This window comes from Thalia democratica, chromosome 2 (assembly GCF_965202585.1).
Source record: "Thalia democratica chromosome 2, ktThaDemo2.hap1.1, whole genome shotgun sequence".
Lineage (NCBI taxonomy): Eukaryota > Metazoa > Chordata > Thaliacea > Salpida > Salpidae > Thalia > Thalia democratica.
Window position 1 is genome coordinate 35739334 of NC_139166.1, and position 17093 is coordinate 35756426.

The 17093-nt window shown below is 26.9% G+C and overlaps 1 protein-coding gene across 1 annotated transcript in view; it reads left to right on the top strand.

Annotated features, from left to right (window-relative positions):
* The first annotated feature begins 14152 nt into the window (after positions 1-14152).
* Positions 14153-17093, top strand: part of LOC145849707 (H(+)/Cl(-) exchange transporter 5-like) — a 36229-nt gene continuing 33288 nt past the window's right edge. The window contains exons 1-2 of the mRNA XM_082954737.1: positions 14153-14255; positions 14311-14481. Coding sequence (XP_082810863.1) covers positions 14174-14255; positions 14311-14481 — 253 coding nt within the window. The 5' untranslated portion in view covers positions 14153-14173. The remainder of the gene's footprint in view (positions 14256-14310; positions 14482-17093) is intronic.

Below are 17093 nucleotides of genomic sequence, written 5' to 3' on the forward strand. Positions count from 1 at the left end.
TTTTTTAAATTAGGTAGCGCAGACTTATTTCATTATAAAGTATTAAAGTTACTGTTGCAGATTTTACCAAACAACTTTGTAAAATAAAGTGAGTAAGTGTTTACTGTTTTTTTTTGAACTTTTTTATTGTTAGACAAACAAATTTAACTTTAAAATATCAATAAAAAATATGTTTCCATTTAGTTTTAAATATATATAATACAACTTTAGGGTCTATTTATTAAAACTTGTCAGTAAAAAAAAACTAAAGAAAACAAAAACATTTTTACACATATGATAACTTTATAAAACTTTTCAAGTTTTGATAAAAAATTTAAGAAAATTTAATTATTGATAATGGTTAACTTAAATTAATTTTCAAGTTTTAAATACAACAAAGTTAAAAAGTTTCTAAAAAGACAAAAGCAGAGTTTGAAAAAGTTCGTTAGGTTCACAAAAAGTAAAACTGTTAGTTAATCTGCGATGCTTATTTATTAGTATTATTGTTTATTGTTCAATTAGAAAACCTGTATATAATGTCTATTTTTATCAATTTTTAACTTAATTGTAGTTATAACATATAGTTATTTAATTTAAACTGAGAAATAGCAAAAAACTAATTCCATACCAAACCACAAGTAATCATTTTTTTTAATATTTTTAATATCAGGTTAGATTAAAAAAAACAATTTAATTACAATCGTGTTTCTGTACAACATACCTAATACAAAAATATAACTATATTAAAACAATAGTAATATTACCGCCATCAAATTACTTAAACAAGATTTTATTGTTAACTTACAATACGCACGACCATCAACAATAATACATCTGAAGCTGCTGTAGATTGTCTTGTGGTTCTGTTTAGTGCTAGTTGTAATGGCGTGATAGCATCTCGGCGTTTCAGACGGTGGCTAAAACATTAATATAAAGTTAACTATTAATAATAAATGAAAATGGCAAAAGTTACTACGCTAAAGCTTAACAGTATAACTGAAGACTTCTCTAGACCAGGGAGCGGGTCAGAATGACACAGCGACAAAATGACACGGTCGTCAAATAGACACGGTGCGTCACTTTGGCACAGCGACAAAATGACACGATGCGTCACCTTGGCACGGTGCGTCAGTTTGGCACGGAGGGTCACTTTGGCACGGCGACAAAATGACACAGTGCGTCACTTTGGCACAGCGACAAAATGACACGGTGGGTCACTCTGGCACGGTGCGTCACTTTGGCACAGAGGGTCACTTTGACACAGCGACAAAATGACACGATGCGTCACTTTGGCACAGAGGGTCACTTTGACACAGCGACAAAATGACACGGTGCGTCACTTTGGCACAGAGGGTCACTTTGGCACAGCGACAAAACGACACAGTGCGTCACTTTGACACGGAGGGTCACTTTGGCACAGCGACAAAACGACACGGTGCGTCACTTTGACACGGAGGGTCACTTTGGCACAGCGACAAAACGACACGGTGCGTCACTTTGGCACGGAGGGTCACTTTAGCACAGCGACAAAATGACACGGTGGTAAATAAGGGAGGGAACAATTTGTTGTGAAACTTCAATCTTCATTGGTATGGACAACGATCTTGTTTTTCTACGAAACTTTTCGTTTCCTGTCTTCTAACCGGTTTTGTAGAATCAGCAACAATCACATTGATTAACTTTAAAGACAAAGACCGCAGGAATTTTTGATTGTGACTTCATAAAATAAAGTGAAACACGTAATGTTTATACCTTCTATTGTCCATCGTTGTACTTATAAACAACATACTCATTTCTAAGCAGTAGCAAGGTGTAAGGTGTGCTTAAGAGCTGTGCTTAGTAAACGACAAATAATTATTTGTATCAAACAAAGTTCACAAAGATGCAAAAGCAGCAACTTTTTAAATAAAATACGACTGCCAAAGTTAAAGGGAATTTATTTTTGATTTCTTTCGAATGGAAAAACTTAAACACAGTTTTGTACTAGAACTTGATACGAGTAATAAAAATTAAAAAATGACTTGCCATTTTACGACTAAAAAGATAAAAACTCATATAAACCTATTTTTTAAACTTCAGCAACATTCTGATTTAAAAAATACAATCTACATTTTAGATCAATTATTCAGCATATCAAAACAATAAACTAGTAGATGTAAATACAGAGGAAAATTTGTTTTATAAACTAAAACTCAGACGTTATCAAAAGCAACTTTTCTGCTGTTGTAATTCTAAATTCTAATGCGGTTCTTATTTTTCGATTTTATGCTTAAAAAAAGTGATACTTGCGCTCTTTTGACGACTTAATAGCTGACAATTTTGAACTAAAATACTGCGTTTCCTGACGATTTACGTTAGTAGCAACATCTTCAAAAAATCATTGTGCACTTGACTTAAAAGATCGAAATTTTACGCCTCTATGCGACTTTTGTTAGTTGCAACATATATCGTGCACTTAGAAGTAGAAGTATAATGCTCTTTCGCAAATAAAATTGTGCACCTAACACTAAAACTGCATAGATAAAAGTATAAGTACAAATAACCGCAAATAAATTAGTTTTTTTTAGCAAAACATTCCTTACATCAAGCATCTCTTTAGATAAAACTCAATAAACCACTATTACACACTTGTAATAGACTATTGTAGACTTGCTTTAACAAAGTACAATTTTTCTTACTGTTATAACACTAAAACTAATAGTATAAATGCTATTTAATTCCTTAAATGCAAAAAAAATACTATAATATCTGTCATACTCTAAGTTTAATTCTTGATATTTTAGGCTACAAAGTTTTGTAAAAATTAAAAAGACTTGAAGTATTAACTTTATTAGAATTAACTAAATTGACGATAAACTTAACATTTAATACACTATTTTTAAGAACAACTAATTTTGATTTGTTAGGACTCAAGTTGTATAACCTCTAGTGCTTAATTTTCTTAAAAGTGATAAATTTATAAATGCGCATGAATGGTTGCATCAGACTCTTAATTTTCTCTCAACTGTTCATAATACTATTTTTAACTTTTTCAAAAATTTAGGCTCAAGGACCGTTTATTTTAATTATTTGATTTTAGACAAGTTTATTATACATTTTCAATACAGAGTTTTAAGTAAACATCCTAAGTTATTAACTTTTGTTGAATATTTTTTTTTGTATGTTTTTGGAAATTTAGGACTTAACTTTAAAAAAATTTATTTTTAACTGCACGTAATAGATTGTTAAAGCAAGTGATTTACGACTCGATAACTGAAATGTTCTTTGGTATAACTTTTCCAGCGATAACCTTTTGTCGTTTAAAAAACAGTAATAATAAAACTTTTATGTTTAAACAAACTACTAGGTTAAAATATTAAACATATTTAATATAACTGGCTAGATACTACAAAAGCAGCTAAATTCTGTATTTTCAAAAACTAGAGTTAAAACACGCATGACTTATTCTTACAACGAAATAACACTGTATAAAATTAAATCTTAGTTAATTTTTATAACAATTCCTGATAATAATTAATTAAACGTTTAACAAAAAATACTAAATTTTATTCATTACATAAATATGAAAAGTTGTGAAACGTAAAAAGTAAAACTTAAGAATATTTTTGTTTTTATACTTGGACTTAAATTTTAAAGCATTGTATCATATATAGTTTCAAATGTATCAAGCTACTATAGTTTGGAAAAAATATAATAAATCTTTTGTTTAACTGATTACTATGAAAGTTTTACAATTAATAGTTATATTACTGAAAAAGTTTGTTTATCCATGCTATAGTGACGCACCGTGTCATTTTGTCGCTGTGTCAAAGTGACGTATCGTGTCATTTTGTCGCTGTGCCAAAAAGACGCACCGTGTCATTTTGCCGCTGTGCCAAAGTGACCCTCCGTGCCAAAGTGACGCACCGTGTCGTTTTGTCGCTGTGCCAAAGTGACCCTCCGTGCCAAAGTGACGCACCGTGTCATTTTGTCGCTATGCCAAAGTGACCCTCCGTGCCAAAGTGACGCACCGTGTCGTTTTGTCCTTGTGTCAAAGTGACCCTCTGTGCCAAAGTGACGCACTGTGTCATTTTGTCGCTGTGCCAAAGTGAAGCACCGTGTCATTTTGTCGCCGTGCCAAAGTGACCCTCCGTGCCAAAGTGACGCACCGTGCCAAGGTGACGCACCGTGTCATTTTGTCGCTGTGCCAAAGTGACCCTCCGTGTCAAAGTGACGCACCGTGCCAAAGTGACGCACCGTGTCATTTTGTCGCTGTGTCATTCTGACACCCACCCTCTGAAATGGGGTTCCGCGAAGCCTTTCGAAATTTAAAAAAGAAATTTGAAAGAAAAAAAAACATAAATCATAAGACTTCAAAAAACATATATATAATTATAGCATTCATTGATCTGCTTAGTGCGTATCTAGCGGTAGGACTTTTAATGGGTATTCATTACTAATAGGTGTCCTGGTTGCGCAAAGTTTTGCAAATTTTTTGAATTTCTATTTTTAGTGAAGTCAAGAAAAAACTAGTATTATCACTAAAGCAAACAATGTAGGAGCAATCAAAACAAATTCTAAATGTTTACATTTTTATGACGTTGCGATTAATCATGTTTGTTTTCGTTTATTTGTTATAGAATCATAAAATACCTATTGCCTCTGGCGCACTTTTAGTTTGACTTGACTTAATACTATTACAATTGGTATGATTTCTAACAATGATATAGTTTTGCTAAAAAATTTAATTTTTACTGAAATTCTTTTGTTTTTTTCAGGAAATATTATATTAAACATTTTATGTAAAATTAAATTAGGAGATCCACGGAAAAGTTGAACTTTGGAAAAGGGTTCCGCCACTAGAAAAAGGTTCAGAAGCACTGCTCTAGACCACGGTAGTAAGAACATGATGCGCTTCTTCAGGAACTAAAGGAAGTCTATGAAAAATTGGTATGTCAAAAGAGAGCAATTGATGGTACAAATGGTTTTGTTTAATCTTTAAACTAGCAAATCGAAGAGTCTTAGAAGATAATAAGATTAGAAGAGATATAATAAGCTTAAATAAGCTTAAAAATGAAAAAGCTCAACTAAAAAGTAAAAGTTAAAGAAACAAAAGTATTTTCTTTAGAAATTATTAGAAAAATCCTATAAAATGTGTAGGTTTTGATGTAAAATTAATTCTCCGTTTGTTTAACATAGTAGCACAATAACTTTTTGTAATCAATAATAACATTTCAAATTAACAAAATAGTTTTAATACTAAGACTAAACTTATTGTTGTTTGTTCTAAATACATCTTGACATAAAGATAGAGAATAAAAGTTGAAAGGGTGATTTAAGTTTCGTATATATCTACCTACATGTTAATATTAAAAGTATAATCAAAAAGAGAAAACTTTCTAATACAAACTTATGTTTGATATAGTAGGTTTTTTTAAAATAAAACTTAGTAAAAAGTACCGCAAGTGTTAATTATCAACATTAATAAACTGTTTATTGAACGACAAAATATAAGCGCTTAAAAGCTTGGTACAAGGACCTGGTGAACGAAAAAAATCGTTCGGTTATTGAGTCATACACTACATATACAGTATAATGTCTTGTTTAGGATTAACATTCTTTTTGTAAACTATGTTTTAAATGTCTGCGGAGTAGATATATATTTAGAAAATTGTTAACATAATCATTTAAATTAGACAGAGCTTTAAATTTATATGCAGCAAGTAAAAAATAATACAAATATTGCTGAGATTAGTATTTTGTCATATCTTTTATCGAAAAATTTAGTTACCATTATCATATATTGTAATATAGTTAAATAGATGTTTGTTTATTTGGTGACAACAATAAAAAAACTCAAAACTATTAATCAAATTTCTAAAAAAAATTTGAATAAAATCAATGGCTATGATTTTAAACATACCATTAGTGTTCCATTTACCAGTAGACAAAGAAAATTTATCATACAAGTAAGATATACAGTAACCTCTCGATTATTTACGCACATTGTGTCCACAGAAAAAATGCGTAAATATACGAGATATCGTAAAGACACGAGAGGTTCAAATATACTTAGTATAATGGCTGTTTTATGATAATGCTTTTAGTTAAAAGCAGACTGGGGACTTTCCCATTTTTAACAGTTTGTTTACTTTATTTATAAATTTGAAAACAAAAGATAAAACTATACATATAGTAAAAAAAAGGAATGAAGTATATATAAAATAATAATACTTGTAGAAAAATTTTACTAATATTAATTATAAATAATTTTTATTTTATCTTTTTTTATAAGTGACTTGTTTGATACTTAACATTTATATTCTATTATACTTAGCAAATTCAATTTATAACTAAGCATTTGTTTACAATCAAGGAATGGTGTGGTGTCTATAGTAAATTATTTTCTATAGGCTTTTACAAAAATATGCATTTTGTGCTGTAATGGATTTCTTTTTTTGAACAAAAATATATAAAATATAAGAAAAGTTTTTAATTAAAATTGTTTATGTTTCTACAATTTTTTTTATTCTACCTTTGCCCACATAAGGATAAAAATGTCTAGCATTGTATTAAAAATATATTAATGGATTTTTTGAGTAAGAATAAAATTTCATGCCATAATAATTAGCATTTAAAAACATGTTTTAATTAAAAATATTCAACAAACTTAATTTGTGGAACATTAATAAAAATGAAAATTTTTATTTTTTAATTTAATAGAATTCTAAAATGCGTAACTAAACGAGAGTGCGTAACGTCACGAGTGCGTAAAGATGCGAGAGGTTACATATGAAAAAAACTATCTTAAATCAAATGATAAAGTTAATAAATATTACTCATTAAGCAACTATTAGAATATAGACTCGTACAAAAAATTTAGCTTTCTAAAATTTAGGGCTTACTAGACTTATTTAGCGTAAAAATAACCTAATTAAATTTAGGTCTTTAGTTTTTCTGAAAAATAGCACTTATTTTCTATATTTACAAAATCTTGCAGCTAGTTTTAAACAGTTGAAATATGTTTTAGTAAAATATGAAAATAAAAAATACTGTTTAAAGAATTTTTAGCGCTACAAATTCCTTAAAGCTATTACCTTGTTAACCAGTTGTTTGCAAATACTACTTACAAATTTTTTCTTGTTAGATGTAAAAATTGAAGTATAACTTAGATTCGAACAAAGCCAGTGTGGATCGCATATAAGTTAAAGTTCTAGAAAACAGTCTTTTAAATTCAGCAATTAGTAATTAAATTAATTAAAAATACTATATAATATTGAGTGCAAATGGTTATTTTGTCAAGCTACTACTGTTTCAAAAGACAACAGTTGTCAATATCTGCAGGCCTTAACAAAACAATAACATGCATTTTTTAGGCAAAAAATTAATACAAAATAACTTTTTATACGTAAAAAAGAATTTAAGTAAGAATAATAAAAGAGAGAGAGAGGGGATAATTTTTTTTAATTAGTTAGATTAACTGTCAATACTATTAAAATTATAGAGTTGGATTTGATTAAAGCAAAAATTAACTAAGTGAGATAGAGAGAAGGAAAAGGAGAAATGTTTTTCATTTTATTTAGATCGATTAAATTAGATTGGCAATAAAATGTTATAAGATTACAGATACAAAACTAGATTTAAGCGAAATTGACGAAAAATGATTAAAAATTTCACTTTTAGTTTCTTTTCAACATTAGCTAAACAAATCAAATTGAACAAAATAACTGACAAAGATAAAGGTGACACACAATCCATGAGTTTAAATTATAACTAATGAGTTTTATGAAATTTAATTTAAAACGGAATATTTAGCGATAATGAATGCTAATACAAAACCTACAAAAATTAAATAAATAAAATTCAAAATCAAAACCCTACTCTTAAAGAATTTGTTGTTCTAGCTAATTTTTTCTTTCCAGTTCAGCAACAGAAATTTATTCCTATGTCTACAACTACCAAGTTCTGTTCTGTTTATGCAGTTGCTGCTTGCTTGTAGTATCTGGAGAGTTCTTTTAAGCAAATCTTGCATGTGATTTTGCTTGGTTTTAAAAATCTTATAAAATTAAGTATCTAAGTAGTTTAAATTTGGCAAAAGTAATTTTAATATTTATACTAGGATCAAAGTCATCATTAGAAAACTTTAAGCCATACCAATATGATTAAAATATATTAACCATCAAAACTTTATGTCAAATAAATTAGACCTGTTATTTACAAAAAGTTGATATGACATATCTAGCTAACTGACTAAAGGAAGCCAACATGTGTCTTAACTTATCAAAAAACCTTTATTCATAAATTAAATACTTTTGTGGTAAGAATACCGGCTTGTAGTTGATCAATTACCCTTGCTTCATCTTCTTTGATACAATTGTAGATATAACATTTATTATAGTACACCAGTTCCTGTACAGTTCCTGTAGTTCATTAATCTACATCAGGTCCTTATACCAAACTTTTAGAGCACTTTTTTTATCGTTTAATAAACAATATATAAATAGTTATGATAGTTTTCCAGATATATAAACAGTTCAATTTATGAAAGTTTAGTTAATATTAGTTTAGTTTAAATTCAATTTAAGTTCACCATATCAAGTTTCAAATATTGTTTATTATTATTTTAAATAAAATTAGTTTTAGTCTAAACTTTTCTTTACTCTACAACAGGGGTCGGCAGGCAGTTGGTGGTCGCGGGCCAAACTTCAAGTTTCCAAAGTCTTCGCGGGCCGCAGTTTTAGTTTTAGTGACATTTGAATAATATTTTGGTTTTAGTTTTAGTCACACTAAAGAAAGGTTTTACTTTTATTCACCATATTTTTTTTAATTATTTTTAGCTATACATAGAATGCCAATTTTTATTAATATTTATTAGAATAGAATTTACCTTGACTAATATACTTAAGTGTTAATAAACTATGTACTTTCATAAGCACTTAATAAGTTAAACTTAATACTTTTGTAATTTCACTTACAACCTAACTCTTTATAAAAACCTAACTTGAAAGACAATCTATGGGTTATATTATCAACCTTTTTTTCATATTTCTAAGAATATTTACTTCAAAAAAAGTTTTTGCTTGTTAAACAATTTACACTCATTGGAAGATTTATTAATAAGTTAACTTAATAAAATTAATACATGTTTGTATTCCAAAAATCTAAAACAAATTTTTTAACATAATTAATTCTCGAAAACTTTAATGAAATATCTTATTAATAATTAGTATTTTACATGGTTGTCACTTAAAAAGCAAAAATGTCTGAGTTGTATCAAACCAGCCTAAATTTATTAAAAGTTGAAAAAGCTAATAAATAGTTGTTAATCAAGCTTAAATACCTAGTTAAAATATCATCATTATCAAAAAGTACACAAAATGTAAGAAAACAAGAAAAAATCACAATTAGTAATCTACACTACAGTCATAAAAACTATTCTGATAATTGAAAGATTTCTTTAAAATGATTGAAATAAAAGTTTCACACACACCTGAGTTTTCAAGCTTTTAAAATAGCCTGTTTGTGTAGCAACCCAGTTAAAATAAAGTTCACAACATAAAGAAATAACGAAGGTTATTAACAGTAAATAAATTACATGCCAAAACTATTTAAGTCAGCTGGAATGGACAAACAAGATTCTTAAACAAATTTAACAAAAGTATAAAATTCTATTCAGTCATTAGCGAAGTAAAAAGACTTATTTTTTTTAAGCATTTTAGCAATTCTTTATCGGAAATAAGAATATTGTATTTAAAAATAGTAATTGTAAAATATAAGACGAGCTACAAGAATAAAAAATACGTTAGTTAGGAGTTATTGCGAAAAAAGATAAAAAAAAATCACCAAAGTCAGTTTTTCCATAAAGCACATGATTATCTTCAGTAACTACAGAATGATCAGAAAAAATTGTTAAGGCAAGTTATAAAGTAGCAAAATTTATTAGTTAAAATGAGATACCGTTTATAATTGAAAACTTTTCTAAAGAATTTATGTTGGCGGTAATGAAAAGCTTTTGTTTATTTCTTCAATGACAACTAGACGTCGTGTTTAGGAAATGCATTAAGGTTATAGTCGCATAAATCAAATTAGGACTTTAATCAATATGTTAATATGAGAGCACTGACAAAAAAACTATTGCTCATGAGAAATTTTATTAGAGATGTTTTTACTAACTTTGACATTTTAGTAGAATTTCTTGGTTTAGTTTCAAAGCGAAGCACAACAATCGGTAAAATTTTACAAGTAAAGGTGCAATGCACCAAAACAAAGTTTTTGAAAGTACAATTCCTTCTTTTATTTTTAGTAGAAAGTTTAATTTAAATTGAAAAAATGTCTTAACAAATATATCAATATTAAAAAATACTGAGAACGCTACTTTAATATATTTTCTAATAGAAAAATATTTATTTGGTAAGTTTTTTGTGTCAAATCGAAATTTTATTACTTTACATGTAAAAATTGTTTGAAATTCCAGGTTTTTTCAAAAATTCTCAAATTCAAGTTTTTTTCCAGAACTTTTAAGCATAAGTTTTCAAATTCAAAGCTTTTCCGGGATTCAAGTTTTTTGGCTATACTGATTGTTCACACTTAAATGTACACAATAATTTAAATAGCATTTTAAATTATATTAGCTGCAAGACTTAAAATTTAACATATTTTTTAGCTCAAACTAACACTGTGGATTGAGCAAAACATACATCATAAGTTTAATTTGCCACTCTTTCAAGCAAAAAAGCCAGCCTGAGTCAACAAAAACATTCCTGATATTTTTGTATACAAAAAGCAATTCTAGCCAAAAACTTAAAAAATGACTTAGTTGGCGTAAGATTTAAAGTCTTCAAATAGTGATAGTCTGAGTGTGTGACAATGTTTAGTTGTTTATTTGCTTGAATTTGAACTATTTTGGTTAACAATGTACAAACTTAATAAACTTACCATCCCTAAATCTAGTTTATATTAAATAGGTAGCTCAAAAAAACAGCTATTGTGTGTATTGATATACAAGGCATAAAAAGTTTGACAAAAAAAATGTTTGAAAAATAAAATGTGTACCTAACCAAAAATATCTAGATTTATGTCATATTGTTTTAAACGTCTGTGTACAATTTAGATATTACATGTAGAAACAACAATGTTAGAAAACTAAGCATAAACTAAACTTTAACTAACTAAAGTATTAAATAAAAAGTAGTTTAAAGTATGAGCATCTTTTTAAGTTAGTGTGCATAGAAATTAATTCAAAGTGCAGAGAAAACTTTTAAAAAATTAAAATGTGTCAAAACAAAAATCAAATAAACCTTATTTCTTATTACTATGTTATGTTAAAAGTTTTTACACTAAAATATAACATTTACAAATAAAAAATCTATAAAGGAAACTTAGGTATAAAAAATATTGAAAAAGAATATTTAAACTATAAAAAAATGACACTTTAGTTAATTACTGTGCATTACTTTTGTACAAAATGAAAAACATTTGCATTTAGTTTAGATATATAATACCTATTTATTAAATAATTTATTAAATCCGAGAACTCTTTACATTCTTTTTTCAAATAATTACTTGCTGTTGTTAAAAAGAAGTTATTATGAAACTGAGACAAATATCTTGTTAGAATACTAATCTGTATTTTTCACATTTTCAAACTAAAGCAGTAATTTCTTCTAATTATTTTTAAATATTATACAAAGACTTAAACCAAACTAATCAAATTAAATCGAATTACCGAAAAAATTCAACTTGAAATATATTTTTGTTCAGCGGGCCACATTTACATACTCGCGGGCCACGAAATTTTCTTTCGCGGGCCGCATTCCATTCAAAAAAATAGCGTGCTCGCGGGCCGCAGATTTACCCTTCGCGGGCCGCAATTGGCCCGCGGGCCGCAGTTTGCCGACCCCTGCTCTACAACCTGAGCTGAGCCCTTGAATTGTAAAAATCGCCGTAAATTAGAAAATACTGCCAAAAAATCCCGAGCAGTAGAAATTTTTTAACCTTAAAGATAAATAAACTTTTACAAAATAGCTAAAATAATTTATTTTTATCTAAGATTGGTTTTCTCATTCTGAAGATATTAAAAATGATTTGAATCAAAAATCTTTTTAATTTCATCATTAAGACCTTTGATTTATATTATAGCCCCTAACTTATACTATGTAGTTATTTCTTAAGAAAAATTTAGCCTACTAGTTTACAAGTCTAATTTGTGAAAAAAGCATGCACGAAACAAAATTTATTTTAATGTACAGTAACCTCTCGGATCTTTACGCACTCGTGAAGTTACACACTCTCGTTTAGTTACGCATTTTAGAATTCTAAAAAATTCAAAAAAAAAAAATATTAATTCTTTTTAATATTGCACAAAATAGGTTTATTGTATATTTCTAATTTAAAATATGCTTTTAAATGCTAATTCACCTCTTTATATCTTTAGACTTTGTAAACTTATGTTCCTTTACTTATTGATAAACATTTAGTTTAATATAAGATAATAGATAATATTTTAATACAATGTAAGAGAAGTTTATCCTTATGTGGGCAAAGGTCTAATTAAAAAACTTTTAGTAACATAAACAATTTTTATTAAATATTTTTCTTATACTTTATATATTTTTGTTTAAAAGAAGAAATCTATTACAGCACTAAAGGCGAAAAATTTTTAAAGACTATAGAAACAAATTTTAATATAGACACCATACCATTTCTTAATTGTAAAAAAATACTTAATTATAAATTGAATTCGCGAAGTAGAATAGAATATAAATGTTAAGTATCAAATAAGTCACATATAAACAAATATAAAGCAAAAATCTATTTGTTGTTTAAATTAGTAAATTTATTCTACAAGTATTATTATTTTACATAAATTTAAAACCTTTTTTTTTAAATATGTATAGTTTTATCTTTTGTTTTCAAATTTATAAATAAAGTAAACAAATTATTAAAAGTGGGAAAGTTCCCAGTCTGCTTATAACTAGAATCAATATAAAAAACAGCCATTATAGTAAGTATATTTGGTACCTCTCGTTTCTTTACGATCTCTCACGTCTTTACGCACTTTTTCTGTGGACACAATGTGCGTAATTAAGCGAGAGGTTACTGTACAATAAACTACAATTACTTCTCTAACAATGTTGTTTCTAACTTTTATTCTTTAATAAAGATATTTAAACATTTAAGTTCGTTGTATCTTATAGAATTTGTTTATCTAACTTAAAAAAAAAATTAAAGTAAAAAATAATATTCAATAAATAATATTTTTGAATAAAAGGTAAAGCTATAGAAGAAAATTGTTTTATACTTATAAAGTTGTTCTATTCTTTTTTTCAAAGATTTAAGCTATAAAATTACGTAAGAAGAACTTAAATTTTGTTATTTAATAAAAGTAATAGGTAATGTGGAAAAATATTATTATTAACTGTTTTAATTTTACAAACAAGGTGTTAAAATATAAAGTACATTGTAAATTAAAACTTATGTAGTTTACCATAATAGTAAATTTATTACAACATAAGTAATAAAGATTAACTTATGAAATTTAATAAAATTTAAAATATGAGAAAAAAATTAGCTATAATTTGTAACTTTAGCTTTCCTATTCTTAAAGTGATAAAAAAGCTGTAATTAATGATTTAAATTTTTTTTATGCCTCTGAGCCTACACTACCTCAACTACTATAGCTTATATTATAAATTGTTTGTAGGGAATCCCCCTTAGTTACAACTTTTATCTTATTTATTATGTAAAGTTTTATGAAAATTTAAGATAGGATCTTTTGAAATTAGAACCAAATATTGAAGAAGTCAATTAATATAGTCATAAAGGAAGGTTGTTGTGATATATATAAAAATTAAGTTACATTTATAAGTTATGGTTGTTTTATCTAGTTTAATACAGTTGCTCCTCTTACTTTAAAAATGTCAACTGTAGATTATCAAAAAAAAGGCAGTGCACTCTTGATCAAAATTGTTAATAATTTTATTAAATGTTTTATTTTATGGTTTAGTTGTAATTATAAATAGAAATTGATTTAAGTCTTTTAAAATTAGTTATAAAAAAAAGTTTTAACTTTTATTTTGTACAGTATTCAGTTTGAAAAAAGTTTAAATTTTTTCTAAATTTTCTGTTAATAATAAAAAAAATTCATGCACACTTTAAAATTTGAAAAACTTTTAAATAACACTTTATAAACACCAGAAAAAGTTAAATATTAAAAATGGAAAGGAATATATCAAAGAGGTCAAACTCATCAACATATTTATTAGAAGCTTTAGATGAAACTAAAGATGAAACTTTGGGTTTGTACTTAACTTTTTAAAAAATAGTTAAGGTATGAATAAAACATCTTTCTAGGAGCATATGATGACTTCTACACAATTGACTGGCTTAGAGAAATGTCAAAAAATCGTTTGAGACAAAGACAAATTACAAATAAAATGAGAGAGTCTTTAATAAATAAAGTGAAAAAATGTCATGAAAAATGGTCAGGGTGGCTTGTAGTGATACTTGTTGGACTTGCTGCAGGTATCGTTTTTACTTCAAAAAAAAAAAAAACTATTAAATGTTAAGTGATATATAAGTTTAATAATTTAAATTTTTTTTTTATAAAATAATGTTTCACTCAGTTAATTGATGAGATTAAGGTCATAATGGGAGGTTTTTTTTTTCACGTCTTTATTTTATTTTGTTGAGCTTTAACTAAGGTACAAGTTACTTTTTACAGATTTAAAAAATTCAAATTAATTTTTGAGGTATAGCTAGTTACAGTCAGAGAGTACAATAGGTTTCTTATGGGAAGTGAATATTTAAACTAAAATGAATAAAAACCACTATAAATCTACCTCCTCCTAGGTTTTTAAGATAATTACCTCAAATTTAAAGAAATTTTTCTTGCAGTAAGAAAAAAAATCTGTCAGAACAGGTAAAAAATATATATTCTAGAAATTTTATCAAAAAAACTAAAAAAAGGTTTAAATATACGAAGCTGAAGTTTGATAGACATTTAAATATAAGATTTTTAACACATTCCAATTTTTTACTTACAGTCATTACCGCACTTTAAAACCGCTCGTACTTAATTTAAATCAATAAAACTCTAGAACCTTGTTCCATGTGCGTAGAACTACGTGATCAACTAAGTAATTTAACTTTTTACTATAAAAAATAAAATAGTTATGGTACGCCAAAAAATATCAAAAATAATAATGAAAAACCTAGTAAACACACTTTAAAACCGCTTGTAGTTACATTAGAGCAATGAAACTCTAGAACCTTGTTCCACGTGCGTAGAACTACGTGATCAAAAAAAATAAACTTTCTACTATAAAAAATAAAATAGTTATGGTACGCCGAAAAATATCAAATTTATTATTAAAAAAATAGACAAAGCTTAGTAAACACACTTTAAAACCGCTCGTACTTACATTAGAACAATGAAACTCTAGAACCTTGTTCCATGTGCGTAGAACTGCGTGATCAAAAAAAATTTAATTTTCTACTATAAAAAATAAAATAGTTATGGTACGCCGAAAAATATCGAATTTATTATTAAAAAAATAGACGAAGCCTAGTAAACACACTTTAAAACCAGTCGTACTTACATTAGAACAATGAAACTCTAGAACCTTGTTCCATGTGCGTAGAACTACGTAATCAAAAAAAAAAATTAACTTTCTACTATAAAAAATAAAATAGTTATGGTACGCCGAAAAATATCAAATTTATTTATAAAAAAATAGACGAAGCTTAGTAAACACACTTTAAAACCGCTCGTACTTACATTAGAACAATGAAACTCTAGAACCTTGTTCCATGTGCGTAGAACTACGTGATCAAAAAAAAAAAATAACTTTCTACTATAAAAAATAAAATAGTTATGGTACGCCGAAAAATATCATAATTTATTATTAAAAAAATAGACGAAGCTTATTAAACACACTTTATAACTGCTCGTACTTACATTAAAACAATGAAACTCTAGAACCTTGTTCCATGTGCGTAGAACTACGTGATCAAAAAAAAATTAACTTTTTACTATAAAAAATAAAATAGTTAAGGTACCCCGTAAATACCAGAAATTAAAATGAAAAATCTAGTAAACACACTTTAAAACAGCTCGTACTGAAATTAAATCATTGAAACTCTAGAACCTTGTTCCATTTGCTTAGAACTATGTAATCAAAAAAAAAAATTAACTGTCTACTATAAAAAATAAAATAGTTACGATATCCCGTAAATACCTAAAATAATAATGAAAAAATATAAGAAGCATAGTAAACACACTCTAAAACCGCTCGTACTTTAATTAGAACAATGAAACTCTAGAACCTTGTTCCATGTGTGTAGAACTACGTAATAAAAAAGATTTAACTTACTACTATAAAATATAAAATAGTTACGGTACATTCAAAAGCACTTAAATATTCCAATTAAAGTTACAATCTATTTATTTTAATACACATACAACAAAGTAATTAAATATTATTTTATCAATGTACACGAATAAGGACTGTATGATTAGGCTAAAGAAGCATTGGTACAAAAACAAATTTGAAGATTTGGTCAATAACGTTTTTAACAACTTTTAGTTTTAAAATAACTTTGAAAAAAAAAAGAACATATATATATGCGATAAATATTAACACATAATGAACTCAAAAAATACTAAAATTAATGCACACGAACAAAGAACTGTATGTTTACGCTGAAGAAGCATTAGTACAAAAATATATGTTTGAAGATTTGTTTAATAAGTTTTTTAACAACTTTTAGTATCAAATTAACTTTGAAAAAAAGTTAGAACATATATATATGCAATAAATATTTACTCATAATGAACTTAAAAAACACTAAAATTAATGCACACGAACAAAGAACTGTATAATTACGCTGAAGCAGCATTAGTACAAATATATATATTTGAAGATTTTGCATCAAGTTGTTTAATATCATCTCTTTAAAATTATTTATGAAAAAAAGTAAGAAGATGTATATATGTATGCAATAAATATTAACGCATAATTAACTTAAAAAATACTAAAATTAATGCACACGAACAAAGAACTGTATGATTACGCTGAAGAAGCATTAGTATAAAATGGTTCTGGAGTTTCATTGTTCTAATGTAAGTACGAGCG